A 15,086-nucleotide genomic window follows, 5' to 3' on the forward strand; every position below is an offset into this window, starting at 1 on the left:
ACATAAGAACTAGGAGCAGGAGGAGGCCATCTGGCCCCTCAAGCTTGCTCCCCCATTCAATGAGATCATGGCTGATGTTTTGTGGACTCAGCTCCACTTTCTGGCCCGATTCACAACCCTGTGGGTGAGGACGTTCCTCCTAAACTCAGTCCTAAATCTACTTCCCCTTATTTTGAGGCTATGTCCTCTAGTTCTGCTTTCACCCACCAGTGGAAACAACCTCCCAGCATCTATCCTATCTATTCGCTTCATAATTTTATATGTTTCTATAAGGTCCCCCCTCATCCTTCTAAATTCCAACAAATACTGTCCCAGTCTACTCAACCTCTCCTCCTTTATCTCACTTAAATCTATGTAGGCTGGCGCAACTGTGTTGCCTGGTGGACCTGGTTGGGCACGGGGAGTACCCACCACATTAACATGTCTGCCTTTCACCCCCTGCAGACAATGAACTTCGGAATCCACCGGGAATATGACCTTTATCCTGGCCATCGCCCTGGGGGATGCACCGAGCTGAAGCTGCTCGGTGATCAGCCTGCAGCGGCAGGTCTGCCCAGAAGAACAGGAGTCAGCCAGTGAGGACGGAGAACCGGCCGCCCAACAGGCCGAGAAATCATAGAATTTACAGTGCAGAAGGAGGCCATTCGGCCATTCGGGTCTGCACCAGCCCTTGGAAAGAGCACCCCACTTAACGCCACACCTTCACCCTAACCCACTTGGAAAGAGCACCCCACTTAACGCCACACCTTCACCCTAACCCAATAACCCAGTAACCTCTCCTTACCTTTTTGGACACTAAGTGCAATTTATCATGGCCAATGAACCTAACCTGCACATCTTTGGACTCTGGGAGGAAACCGGAGCACCCGGAGGAAACCCACACAGACACGGGGAGAACGTGCAGACTCCGCACAGACAGTGACCCAAGCCGGGAATCGAACCTGGGACCCTGGAGCTGTGAGGCAACTGTGCTAACCACTGTGCTACCATGCTGGAGGTGGGAAGGAGGCAGGCCTTGTGTGTATCGGCAGGGTCTGTCATTCGCGGACCTGCCGGGCTGGGCGTGCTGTCGAAGGCTCCAGCTGAGCAAGTGGACAGTGCGACATATCTGCTGGATAATGGCGCCATTGAAACCGTGGGGATATTGGTGAGGACACCCACACCCAGCAGCCGTCAAGGTGATGTTGTCCTGATCTTTTACAGCTCACGATTCTTCTAGGCACAAGTTGGAACCTGTTGGGATCTCGCAGACCTTGGTGCACAGGTGCATCCATCCCATCACCGAGACCCTGGGTGTGATTCTCCGTTGCCCCTCTGATGCACAAATTGGGGCGGCACCGGTTTGACGCCGGCCTTCTATTCTCTGCCCCCTCCGAAATAGCATCGGAGGGCCCTCCCCCGACACTCCGCTTCCGATGGACCAAGTTCCCAACTGCGTGGCTGACATGTGGTTTGAGCGATCAGGAACCCAGCGTGGTGACCATGTACTGTGCCTAGCACCGCGACACTCGGCTGGGAGCCGTTCTGCTGTCCGCGAGCCTTCCGCGGCGGCTGGCGGGACTCGTGGGGGGTGGCCATGGGGGCAGTACTTGTCAGGTCAGGTCTGCGCACTGCCGACGTCATGTTTCACAGAGCAACTACACCAGGTCGTCGCCTTGCGCCTACACGGCCACGGACCCGGCAATTCTCTTTCCATTTTAGGGGTGGGAGCCGCGAGTTTTACTCGATGTGGCTGCTCGCCCCTCACCAGTCCCAGGATTGGTGAGGGTCCAGCGGCAATTGTGGCATCGGTAAACGCCACAGTTCCCACGCTGCCGTCGGCACTTAGCCGCAAAATTGGAGAATCCAGCCTCCTAATTTCGGGGGGAAGAATGTCTTCCTTAAACACTTGCTCCTCTCCAACTTTGATGAAAATAATTGGATAATTGCTGCAGTTGTTCAGTTTTCCACATTGGAAGCATTCCACTCCCCCTTGCTGGACGTCTCTGCCAGTTTTCCACACCATCCTGCGTTCACGCTGTCCGTGCTGTTTGGCAGGATTTCTGGGGCTGGCATGGCTGCCTGTTGAGCCAACACCGTCAATGGAGACTAAGACCTGGCCCAAACTCTAGCCGATTCAATGCTTGTACCAAATCACTTGCTGCTGTGCCGTGCACTCAATCATTTGCTTGCTAACAGGGTTGGATGGTGGGTTAAAAAGATATGAAAGATTCTGGGTGGAGTTCTCCAAAAGGTGTCATTTCGGGCGGGAAAGCTGGTATAAATCCCATCGGCTGTCGCGATGCAATTCCCGGCATAATCCTCTCTCACAGAACCTGGGCGGGATTCTCCGTTGGTGGGATTCTCTGAAAATCCCGCCAACTTTTTAACTTTCGGAAATTCCCGCTGGAAAGAGATATCCAGGACCTAAAGTATTGACCAGGCCACTCCTTGGCTCCTTCCCAGCTCCAGACTATCCTAAAGCAACTCCCTAACTCATGCTCACCCGCAAAGATCCCGCGCCCAATCGCTGGCATAGGCCTCCCCCTGCCCGGCCCATCAATAGTACCCAGCAGCCCACCCCCAAAATGACCAAAACCCTGCTATGGGGCCCCCTTTAGGGCCCCTTTTTTTCAGGCCCCTCCCACCCGTGCACCCCTTTAATTTCCCACTTTGTGCCCCCATTTAGCCAACTCCTTTCTGGCCTTGCCCCTCTCGGGCCACAACCCTTGGCAGTGTCTCCTGACACCCTAGCAATGTTAGCCTGGCAACCAGGCTTGGCACTGACAGGATGCCAGGGAGAAGTGTTGGGTTACTGCCCAGCCCTGTCCCCCACCAATCAGGGGTTCCAATGGCCTCTGAGCCCCTGGGCGTGATCATCATGTCCAGTCTCCGTTGGTGGAGACCAATCGCGATTCCTGCTGGCCTCAGGCTGCGCCAACAGGAGCCGTGAATCCTGGGAACTGGGACACTCCCGCTAAAATCCGGAAATGCATATTTAAATAAGTTCAAATATATGAATCTGATTCACACCCAGTGAGGGACTCTCCCCCTCATCTCCGCCAATAGTGGGAGGTGCGCCGGGGCCAATTGCCCCTTTAATAATGGCATCAATATGTGCAGTGGGTTCCTGCACATCCTGCCTTAGGAGAGCACTGTCTGCTGCTGGGTCTATGCCATGAAGAGTGAAACTAACTTGTAGCTTTGACTTCACCTCTAGACCTTGAGACAGTCAAACAGGAAAGGGAGGGACAAGGACTGCTTGCTCGATATGGGGTGGGATTTCCTGGCCCCTACCCACGGCGTGTTTTCTGGTGGTAGAGGCAGTAGAGGTGGCTCACCATTGGCCACTGGTGGGACTTTTCAGTCCTGCCGATGGTTCTTCTGGGTTATGAAAGTCCCTCCTGTGGGACGTGTTGGAAAATCGGGCCCTTGGTCATTGTTACCTCTTTCCAGACTGCTCCATTCTGCAACTTTCTTCAACTGCTATCATACGTTTCTGCTCCCTGTGGTTTCTCCAATAACACTGATGTGTCTTGACAGCAATGTGTCCGACTGCTGCTACCATGTTCTGAGATTGAGTCGTTCTGTCTTGGACTCTGGGGGTGAGGCTTGGTTCTCAGGCGAACGGCAGACATGCTCTGGTGTCTGATAACACTGGTATATTTGGACCACTACTTAAGAGTTTGCAGAGGAGACACATAGTTTTTAGACATGATTCCAACCTCTCCCTCTGTCAAGAGAATCCAACACACAGCTGACTAGTTTCCATGGTGCACCTTCATCTACATCATGCATTAGAATATACCAAATATTAACCCTTAATACGAGAGTGGAGATTAGAATGAGTTTATTATTGTTGCAGAAAACGGTACTGGACAGAAAGAATGGCAGAATTGTCAAAAGGAAATTTAATGATTTATCATTTATGATTTCTCTCTTTCAATTTCTTCTAATAATAAGATTCGCCGACATGGCAACTACACGTGAAAATCGGGAAAGATTCATCTCCGCCATAATTATCTTTCTGCGCAAACAAAGATTTGATGGTTTAGACCTGGACTGGAGGTTGCCTGCTCATCGAGGCAGTTCAAAGCACGATAAACAACATTTTACATTTTTGGCCAAGGTGAAGGTCTAAGGCTATCTTCTAAAAACATCAGAAATGGTCTAAAACTAAAAATATACCCCCACCATTAGAGAAAGCCACACCTCCAGAAAATAACTGCTGGACAGACACTGAAAATGACTCAAGCATTTTTAGTTCAACCAGGATCTCAGGGAAATTAGCACAGTATCAGATACAATCGTGAGGCCATTATTGCCTGGTTTCACCGTGTCACTTTTGGAGGTACCCCAAAGATGCGCTGGAGAATCCGTCTTGCACGTTCTCAGATAAGGGTTTACCTGGCAATTGTCCAGAAGGACTAATTCTACTGGACAATTGTGCTGGTCTGGGAACCATACCATCAATCATAGAATCCCTACAGTGCAGAAGGAGATCATTTGCCCCATTGAGTCTGCACCGACCCTCCAAAAGAACACCCTTGTATGCCCAATCCCTCACCCTATCCATGTAACCCCAAAACCCCACCTAACCTTCTGGACAATAAGGGCCAATTTAGTATGGCCAATCCAGCTAACCTGCACATCTTTGAACTGTGGGAGGAAACTGGAGGAAACCCACGCAGACACGGGGAGAACATGCAGACTCCACACAGACAATCACCTGAGGCTGTAATTGAACCTGGGGCCCTGGCGCTGTGAGGCAGCAGTGCTAACTATTGTGCTACCGTCCTGCCATCCGACAAAGCGATTTAAATCACCAACTTTGGATGGTTCTGCCAGTTTTAGCCTCTGAAAGGTTTAGATGAGAGGTAAGTACTTCTAACTTCTGCATAAGTACTCTAAACACACAGACCGAGCCTCACATGGGACTCGCTGACACCCCCAACCACCCCAGAGGACCCTCCACACCCTGCTCCAACCGGGCAACCTACCCAACCAAGTTTGAGCCCCCCCCATCCAGACCTGAACCGACAGCCACCCCCCACCACCCAGCCTACACCTCACTTCCCCTGCCCTGCACCTGCCAGCCCAACTCCACCCGACACGCCACCATACCCCCTCCACCCTCGCCTGACCTGGTGCTGGACACAACCCTGCCCCAGCTCGACCTGGCCAAATATCCCCCCCCTCCCCCCCATACTACCTGTACCAACCAGATCACACCTGGCAACGGATAGCCCCCTAGCCTGGCCTGACCCGTCGTCACCCATGCCCGATCTGACACCTTCCTCTGCTGATGTCTGAACCCCATCCCCACGTCCCATTCACCTACCTTCAAAAATTACCTCCTCCCTTTCAATGGGCCCTTTAAACTCACCTGCTGTACGGCAGCTGGTGCTGTAAAAAAGGGGCGTGTCATTCTCAGTTACTCTCCTTTTTCACTTTATTGCTTCACTTGGATGTTTCAGTCTCAGCCGGCCCGAGGCGGGAAGGTCAGGAGAGACAGGAACTTTGGAGTTCAAGTGAAGATAAGTCGCTGCGGAGAGCAACCCACTGGTGATTGGTCCTTTGAGGAAGTCACGGCACAAAGTCTGCTGTAGATCCAATGACGGTTCTTTCAGAGAGACAGAATGCCCAATGATTGTAGAATATCAGTTAGGGCTGTGACATCAGGAATTATGTTCTGAAGAACGTTTATCATCATTAACAATTGCTTACCCGTTACAGGAATTATTCGAAGCCTTTGAAGCAGAGGCAGAGACTTCTGGACAGGACAGACTGCTGCTTACAGCTGCAGTGGCTTCTAATAAAAAGGTTGTCGACTGGGACTATGAGGTAGCTGAGATTTCACAGTGAGTACAGGATAACAGCTCTTGCTCTGAATCATTTACAATATTACAGACAAACCAATTGTAGGAGTTCACAGAATCCCTAAAGTGCCATTCGGCCCATCGAGTCTGCACTGGCCCTTGGAAAGAGCATCCTACCTCAGTCCACACCTCCAACCAGTACCCCGTAACCTTTAGCACACTTCAGGGGCATTTCTATCATAGCCAATCCAGCTAACCTGCATATCTTTGGACTATGGGAGGAAACCGGAGCACCCGGAGGAAACACACGCAGACGCAGGAAAAAAGTGCAAACTCCACACAGACAGTCATCTGAGGCCAGAATTGAACCCGGGTCCCTGGCACTGTGAGGCAACAGTGCTAACCATTGTGCCACCGTGCCGATCACTGGGTTCGACTGGGCAGTTCTGACTGGGAATCAGTGTTTAGTTATTGGAAGGACTGACACAGGGAAACTTACAATGATGTGAATTAACTATTAGAATTTTGAATTGTAATAACACATTTAGAATTTTTTAAACAGATACCTAGACTTGATTTCCGTGATGACATTTAATTTTCATGGGGTGTGGAATGCAGAAACTGGACACAACAGCCCCCTATATCGTGGCTCTGAGGACTATGGCCCACAAATGTACTTTAATATTGTAAGTATGTCTGCTAATAATTGTCATCTATGTTTTATTATTCTTACTATCTCTTTAATATTTTATATTGAACATATTACTGCTGTGGGAGTTTCACAGCTGTTTGACTATAGTGTTCTTCATTCCCCAACTGGCCAGACGACACTTTCGAGTTTCAGTTCAAGAACTTTATTCCTGCTATAACAGGGGAACTAAGCATCCACAAGGTGGCTTGCCAGCTCCCCGATCATAGAAAATATAGAGCAGTGATATCTTTGCTGATCTTGCAAGGAATTGATATAGAGCAATTAAAAGAATACATTTGCTCAGAAGTTATCTATGTCCATTTACAACTAATAATTCGGATTACATTATGTATGACGTATGAGTATAGTTACCAAACATAATCAGGGCACATATGTTTAATGATAATATTGCACCTATTTGTTTCTACTTATCTATTATCTGCTCGACATGATTAAAATAGAGATATGCCTGAGCTGCGGTGCACCGTACACCCATCCCCTTGTCCAGTGTTTCCATCAGGCACAGGTGCGCTGCAGCTGCAAAATAATCAATTGTGTTTTTGTGTGCAAGCTGTGTAACTACAGCCTCACGATGATTCATATATCAGAGGAACATAGAACCAGGAGTAGGCCATTCAGCCCCTCGAGTCGTTCCCGCCACTCAATGATATCATGGCTTATCTGAACCATAACTCCATGGGGGCGATTCTCCAAAATGGAGACTAAGTGTTCGCGCCGTTGTGAACGTCGTCGCGTTTCACGACAGCGCGAACAGGGCCCGGGCACAACCTATTCTGGCCCCCACATGGGGCCAGCGCGGAGCTGGAGCGGTTCACGCTGCTCCAGCGTCCTTACGTGGTGCCAAATGGGCGCCACGCCAACCCGCGCATGCGCAGTTGAGGCAGCCCAATCCTGCGCAAGCGCGGGAAATTTCTTACGCGCGATGGCCCCTCACCAACATGGCGCCGGTTTTCTGGCGCCGTCCGCGGAAGGAGGTAGGCCCAGGGGGGGAGAGGCCAGCCCGCCGGTTGGTGGGCCCTGATCGAGGGCCAGACCCCATCGGAGCCCCCCCCACCCCCCCCACCCGGTGAAGGAGCCCCACTTCCCCCTCCACACACTGTCCGACCCCCCAGCGTTCCTGCAGAGTTTCCGCCGGCAGCGACCAGGGGTGGACGGCGCCGGCGGGAACCTGTCGTGTCGTAACGGCCGCTCAGCCCATCGGGACCGGAGAATCGCCGCTCGCCGTTTGCGGCAGTTCTCCGAGCGGCCCGGTGCGAATCGCGCGACGCTGGTTTTGGGGGGTGGGAGAATCGCGTTCGGGGGTCGAGGTGGCGTGTCGCGATTCGGGCGGTGCCCCGGCGATTCTCCCATGCGGCGTGGGGGGGGGAGAATTGCCTCCATATACCTGTCATTGGGCCATATCCCTTTATATCTTTGCCGAACAAAAACCTATCCATCTCCGATTCAAAATTAACAACTGTTCCAGATTCAACTATTCTTTGTGGGAGAGAGTTTCAAACTTTTAGAACATAGAGTGCAGAAGAAGGCCATTCAGCCCATCGAGTCTGCACCGACCCAATTAAGCCCTCACTTCCATCCTATCCCCGTAACCCAATATCCGCTCCTAACCATTTTGGACACGAAGGGCAATTTTGCATGGCCCAATCCACCTAACCTGCATGTCTTTGGACTGTGGGAGGAAAACGGAGCACCCGGAGGAAACCCACGCAGACACGGGGAGAACGTGCAGACTCCACACAGATAGTGACCCTGCAGGGAATCGAACCTGAGACCCTGGTGCTGTGAAGCCACGGTGCTAACCACTGTGCTACCGTGCGGCCCTTTGAGTGAAGAAGTTCTTCCAAACATCTCTCCGGAATGGCCTGGCCCTAATGTTTAGACTATTGCCCCTAAATTTAGAATCTCCAACCAGTGGAAATAGTTTATCTTCATCTACCCGGACTTTCCCTGTTAATATTACCAGTAATACTAAAAGGAATAAAACAGGAAGTAAAAACATAAATGGAAAGTGAAGCAGCAGGTTATTACATGAAGATATGGGCTCTAAGATAAGGAAAATTAGGAGAAAAGTTAAAAGGAAAAATAACTTAGTAGAGGTTACTGATAGAGGTTTTAAGATTCAAAACGGACGTATAAAAGCCAACATAAGTGTACTTTACCTGAATGCTCGTAGTATTCGGAATAAGGTAAATGAGTTGATAGCGGAAATCATCGTGAATGACTATGATTTAGTGTCCATTACTGAAACATGGTTAAAGGATGGTCACGACTGGGAGTTAAATATCCAAGGGTATCAAACTATTCGGAAGGACAGAGTGAATGGTAAAAGAAGTGGTATAGCTCTGTTATTTAAGGATGACATCCGGGCAGTAGTGAGGGATGACATCGGTGCTATGGAGGATAAGGTTGAATCCATTTGGGTGGAAATCAGGAAGAATAAGGGGCAAAGTCACTGATGCATATAGAAATGGTACAGCAGTTATCATGGGGGATTTTAATCTACATGTCGATTAGTTTCACCAGGTCGGTCAAGGCAGCCTTGAGGAAGAGTTTATGGAATGTATCCGCAATAGTTTCCTAGAACATTATGTAATGGAACCTACGAGGGAACAAGCGACCCTAGATCTGGTCCTGTGTGATTGATTAGTTTTCTCGTAGTTAGGGACACTCTCGGAAGGAGCGATCACAGTATGGTGCAATTTAAAATACAGATGGAGGGACTATTTAAAAAAGGAGGTAGGCAGAAATCAGGTAATTATAGGCCAGTTAGCTTAACTTCGGTAGTAGGGAAGATGCTGTAATATAGCATCAAAGAAGAAATAGCGAGGCATTTGGATGGAAATTGTCCCATTGGACAGACGCAACATGGGTTCATAAAGGGCAGGTCGTGCCTAACTAATTTAGTGGAATTTTTTGAGGCCATTACCATTGCGGTAGATAACGGGGAGCCAATGGATGCGGTATATCGGGATTTCCAGAAAGCTTTCGACAATGTGCCACATAAAACGTTGCTGCATAAGATAAAGATGCATGGTTTTAAGGGGAAAGTAGTAGCATGGATAGAGGATTGGTTAATTAATAGAAAGCAAAGAGTGGGGATCAATGGGTGTTTCTCTGGTTGGCAATCAGTAGCTAGTGGTGTCCCTCAGGGTTCAGTATTGGGCCCACAATTGTTCACAATTTACATAGATGATTTGGAGTTGGGGACCAAGGGCAATGTGTCCAAGTTTGCAGACGACACTAAGATGAGTGGTAAAGCAAAAAGTGCAGAGGATACTGGAAGTCTGCAGAGGGATTTGGATAGTTTAAGTGAATGGGTTAGGGTCTGGCAGAAGGAATATAATGTTGACAAATGTGAGGTTATTCATTTTGGTAGGAATAACAGCAAAAAGGATTATTATTTAAATAATGAAATATTAAAACATGCTGCTGTGCAGAGAGACCTGGGTGTCCTAGTGCATGAGTCGCAATAAGTTGGTTTACAGGTGATTGAGAATGCAAATGGAGTTTTGTCTTTCATTGCTAGAGGGATGGAGTTTAAGACTAGGGAGGTTATGCTGCGACAGTATAAGGTGTTAGTGAGGCCACACCTGGAGTATTGTGTTCAGTTTTGGTCTCCTTACCTGAGAAAGGACATACTGGCGCTGGAGGATGTGCAGAGGAGATTCACTAGGTTAATCCCAGAGCTGAAAGGGTTGGATTACGAGAAGAGGTTGAGTAGACTGGGACTGTACTCGTGGGAATTTAGAAGGATGAGGGGGGATCTTATAGAAACATATAAAATTATGAAGGGAATAGATAGGATAGATGTGGGCAGGTTGTTTCCACTGGCGGGTGAAAGCAGAACTAGGGGGCATAGCCTCAAAATAAGGGGAAGTAGATTTAGGACTGAGTTTAGGAGGAATTTCTTCACCCAAAAGGTTGTGAATCTATGGAATTCCTTGCCCAGTGAAGCAGTTGAGGATCCTTCATTAAATGTTTTTAAGATAAAGATAGATAGTTTTTTGGAGAATAAAGGGATTAAGGGTCATGGTGCTGGGGGGGGGGGGGCGGGAAAGTGGAGCTGAGTCCACAAAAGATCAGCCATGATCTCATTGAATAGCGGAGCAGGCTCGAGGGGCCAGATGGCCTACTCCTGCTCCTAGTTCTTATGTTCTTTTGATCTTGAAGACTTCAAATATCAATCCATAGCCTTCAAAATTCTAGAAAAAACATTTCTAATTTGAGCAATTTCTCCTCATAACGTAACCCCTGAAGTCCTAGTCTCATTTTTGTAAACCTATGTTGCTCTCCCCCGCAGGCCAAAATATCCTTCCCAAGGTGTGGTGCCCATACCTGCTCACAGTGATCCCGAGTGGGGTCTAACCAGGGTTGTGTAAAGCTGCAGCATAACCCCTGTGTCTTTATATTCTGGTCCTCTAGATATAAAGGCTCACATTCCATTAGGCTGTTTGATTATTTTAGGCAATTGTTTGTGACATTTTAAAGATCTCTGTACCTGAATCCCCAAGTCTCTTTGGACACCCACAGTTCTTAACATCTTTCCATTCAGAAAGAACTCTGCTCTGTCTTTTTTGGGGGCCAAAATAGATAACTCACACATGCTTATATTAAATTCCATCTGCCACAATTTTGCCCATTTACCTAGTCTGTCAAAATTTCCTTGCAATTTTATGCTGTTATCGAGGCTGTCTAAAATGCCACCAAATTTTGTATCATCAGCAAATTTGGATATATGACATTCTCTGCCATCATCCAAGTCATTAGGGAATAGTGTGAATAATCGAGGCCCCAACACAGATTCCTGTGGTACACATTAGTCACCTCCTGCCAATTCGAGTAATTATCCATTATCCCCACTCTCTGTCGCCCACTCAACCAATTTCCTGACCATGTCAATAATTTGCCCTCAACTCCATGGGCCTCCACTTTAGTCTCTTGTATGGGACTTTATCAAATGCCTCCTGGAAGTCCATATAAATAATATCCATAGACATTCCCTGTCCACTACTTTAGTCACCTCTTCACAAAATTTAATGAGGTTTGTCAGCAATGCTGCTTGAGTTGCTTTGTTAGACTGCCTGAGCTGAAGGCAACTGGCTTCTCATCACTAGTTTTCCGTCTGTAAGAATTTAGAAGCTGGCAAGCAGCAGCTGGTGTCAGCCAGTATGATTTTTAACCCTTCCAATCAAAAGAAACCATTTTTAGTTTGAAATTTTTCGATAAATTTACTATTATTATTTTTGCAGGAATATATTTTGAACTACTGGAGGGACAAAGGTGCACCTGCAGAAAAACTACTTGTTGGATTTCCGACCTATGCAAATAGCTACACCCTAAAAACCAGCCAAACAGGGGTTGGTGCTCCAGTTTCTGGAGGAGGTGACCGTGGTCCGTACACAGTCAAACCAGGATTCTTGTCGTACAGTGAGGTAATGATCACATCAATGGGAAATTGGTTTGACCAGGCTAGATTTTAATTTAGACTTAATAATCTTCATTGTCACAAGTAGACTCACATTAACACTGCAATGAAAAATCATGAGGACTCGAGGGGAATTTGGCTGGTTTTCAGGATATAAACTTAATATGGGAAAGAATGAGGGGCGTCATTCTCCGACCCCCCACCGGGTCGGAGAATCGCCTGGGGCTGGCGTGAATCCCGCCCCCGCCAGTTACCGAAGTCTCCGGCACCGGAGATTCGGCAGGTGCGGGAATCGCTCCGCGCCGTTTGGCGGGCCCCCCCGCTCGATTCTCCGGCCCGGATGGGCCGAAGTCCAGCCGATAAATTGCCTGTCCCGCCGGCGTGGATTAAACCACCTTTTGAACGGCGGGACAAGGCGGCGCGGGCGGGCTCCGGGGTCCTGGGGGGGGCGCGGGGCGATCTGGCCCCGGGGCATGCCCCACGGTGGCCTGGACCGCGATCGGGGCCCACCGATCCGCGGGCGGGCCTGTGCCGTGGGGGCACTCTTTCCCTTCCGCCTCCGCCACGGTCTCCACCATGGCGGAGGCGGAAGAGATTCCCTCCACTGCGCATGCGTGGGAAACTGTCAGCGGCCGCTGACGCTCCCGCGCCTGCGCCGCCCGGGGATGTCATTTCCACGCCAGCTGACGGGGCAACAAACGCCGTTTCCACCAGCTGGCGGGGTGAAAATTCCTCCGGCGCCGGCCTAGCCCCTCAATGTTGTGGTTTGGCCCCCAAAGATGCGGAGCATTCCGCACCTTTGGGGCGGTGCGATGCCCGTCTGATTGGCGCCGTTTTGGGCGCCAGTCGGCGGACATCGCGCCGTTTCGGGAGAATTTCGCCCGAGATGTTTGTGGTCCAGGCGAGGGGACAGGAGAGGCGACTGGGAGAGCTGCCATTTAGGTTAGTAGAGGGAAGCTTTAGGTACCTAGGCATCCAAGTGGCGCGGGAATGGGACCGGCTGCATAAATTAAATCTGGCCCGGCTGGTGGACCAAATTGAGGCACGATCATTTTGACTGGAGGCAAAGTTGAATCCAAACTGAGGCTTTATTAGTATCAGATATGTGGCCTCCCACAGCAGCTGACAAAATGGCTGCGAGCTGCAGGCCACGCATATTTATAACCCGGCTCCTGGGCGGAGCTAGCATGCAGGGGCCACAGGTGAAGCAATAGTGCAGGTTCTACCGTACAGCCTCTAATATCAGAACACAGTGGTTTACCACATTCACCTCCTGTTAAAATTGAGTCCGGCGGGGGTGGTGGATACCCATATACAATTAGCAATTTTTAATATTTACAGAGCAGTAAAAAAGATGTCCCTGGTCATCCGGCGGGCCGGTCAGAGGTTCAGCCGGTCCGGCGCCTTGATGGTCCTTTGAGATCGATGAAGTGGAGCCGGCGATGTTGGTGCTTTCGTGGTCAAAGTTAACTCCGGGAGCATGCCGAAATCCTCTTCATCAACGGGGGTGGGCAGGGGGCGGACGGACGTTCCTAGGGGGGGGCTATGGGGGCGGCGGAGGAGGGGAGGGTGGCGCCAGGGGCGACGGGGGTGGTGTGGGGGTGGAACCTGCTGGTGCCAGGTCCCTGAGGGAGACGGTATCCTGGCGGCCATCGGGGAACGCCACGTAGGCGTACTGTGGGTTTGCGTGGAGCAGGTGCACCCTTTTCACCAACGGATCCTCCTTGTGGAGCCGCACATGTTTACGGAGAAGCGCGGTACACGGAGCTGTGAGCCAAGTTGGGAGCGATACCCCGGATGTGGACTTCCTGGGGAAGGCCAAAAGACGTTCATGCGGTGTACTGTTAGTAGCAGAGCGAATGGAATGTAGTGCATCAGGGAGGACCTCTTGCCAGCGAGAGGACGGGAGATTTCTGGACCATAGGGCCAGCTGCACAGCCCTCCATACCGTCCCATTCTCACTTCCTACCTGTCTGTTTCCCCGGGGGTTATAGCTTGTCGTTCTGCTGGAGGCGATACCCCTGCTGAGCAGGAACTGACGCAGCTCATCACTCAAGAATGAGGATTCCCCTGTCACGGTGGAGGTAGGCAGGGAAGCCAAACAGAGTGAAGATAGAATTAAGGGCTTTGATAACGGTGGCAGACGTCATGTCGGGGAATGGGATGGCGAAAGGAAACCGAGAGTATTCATCGATCACACTGAGGAAATACGCGTGCCGGTCGGAGGAGGGGAAGGGGCCTTTGAAATCCACGCTGAGGCGTTCAAAGGGGCGGGCGGCCTTCACCAGGTGCGCGCGGTCCGGCCGGTAGAATTGCGGCTTGCACTCCGCACAGACCTGGCAGTCCTTGGTGACCGTCCTTACTTCCTCGACAGAGTAGGGCAAAGTTTGTGCCTTAATGAAATGGTACAACTGAGTGACCCCTGGGTGACAAAGGCTGTCATGCAGGGCCCGGAGTTGGTCTACCTGTGCGCTGGCACATGTACCTCGGGATAGGACGTCTGGGCGCTCGTTGAGTTTGCCAGGGCGATACTTAATCTCGTAATTATAGGTGGAGAGCTCGATTCTCCACCGCAAGATTTTATAATTTTGGATCTTGCCCCGCCGTGTGTTGTTGAACATGAAGGCTGCCGACCATTGGTCAGTGAGGAGAGTGAATCTCCTGCCGGCCAGGTAATGCCTCCAATGTCGCACAGCCTCAACGACAGCCTGGGCCTCCTTTTCGACGGATAAGTTCTGAATTTCGGAGGCATGGAGGGTGCGGGAAAAGAATGCCACGGGCCTGCCTGCCTGATTGAGGGTGGCGGCAAGGGCGATGTCTGATATGTCGCTTTCTACTTGGAACGGAAGTGTTTCGTCTACAGCATGCATTCCAGCTTAGGCAATATCAGCTCTGATCCGGGCGAAAGCCTGTAGGGCCTCGGCCGTCAGGGGGAAATGACTGGACTGTATGAGTGGGCGGGCCTTGTCCGCATAGTTTGCGACCCACTGTGCGTAATGCGAGAAGAACCCCAGGCAGCGTTTGAGGGCCTTGGGGCAGTGGGGGAGGGGGAGCTCCATGAGGGGGCACATGCGGTCGGGATTGGGCCCCAGAACTCCGTTCTGGACTACGTAACCGAGGATGGGTAAGCGGTTTGTACGGAACACGCACT

At 50.5% G+C, this 15,086-nt stretch overlaps 1 protein-coding gene across 3 annotated transcripts in view; it reads left to right on the top strand.

Moving 5' to 3' along the window:
• The window catches only part of LOC140393658 (probable chitinase 10), a 132,756-nt gene that overhangs the window by 97,796 nt on the left and 19,874 nt on the right, over positions 1 to 15,086 (top strand). For all 3 annotated transcript variants that reach the window (XM_072479941.1, XM_072479943.1, XM_072479942.1), the window contains exons 21-24: positions 3,943 to 4,108; positions 5,716 to 5,840; positions 6,361 to 6,484; positions 11,760 to 11,942. In XM_072479941.1, coding sequence (XP_072336042.1) covers positions 3,943 to 4,108; positions 5,716 to 5,840; positions 6,361 to 6,484; positions 11,760 to 11,942 — 598 coding nt within the window. The remainder of the gene's footprint in view (positions 1 to 3,942; positions 4,109 to 5,715; positions 5,841 to 6,360; positions 6,485 to 11,759; positions 11,943 to 15,086) is intronic.

Source organism: Scyliorhinus torazame, chromosome 17, assembly GCF_047496885.1.
Source record: "Scyliorhinus torazame isolate Kashiwa2021f chromosome 17, sScyTor2.1, whole genome shotgun sequence".
NCBI lineage: Eukaryota > Metazoa > Chordata > Chondrichthyes > Carcharhiniformes > Scyliorhinidae > Scyliorhinus > Scyliorhinus torazame.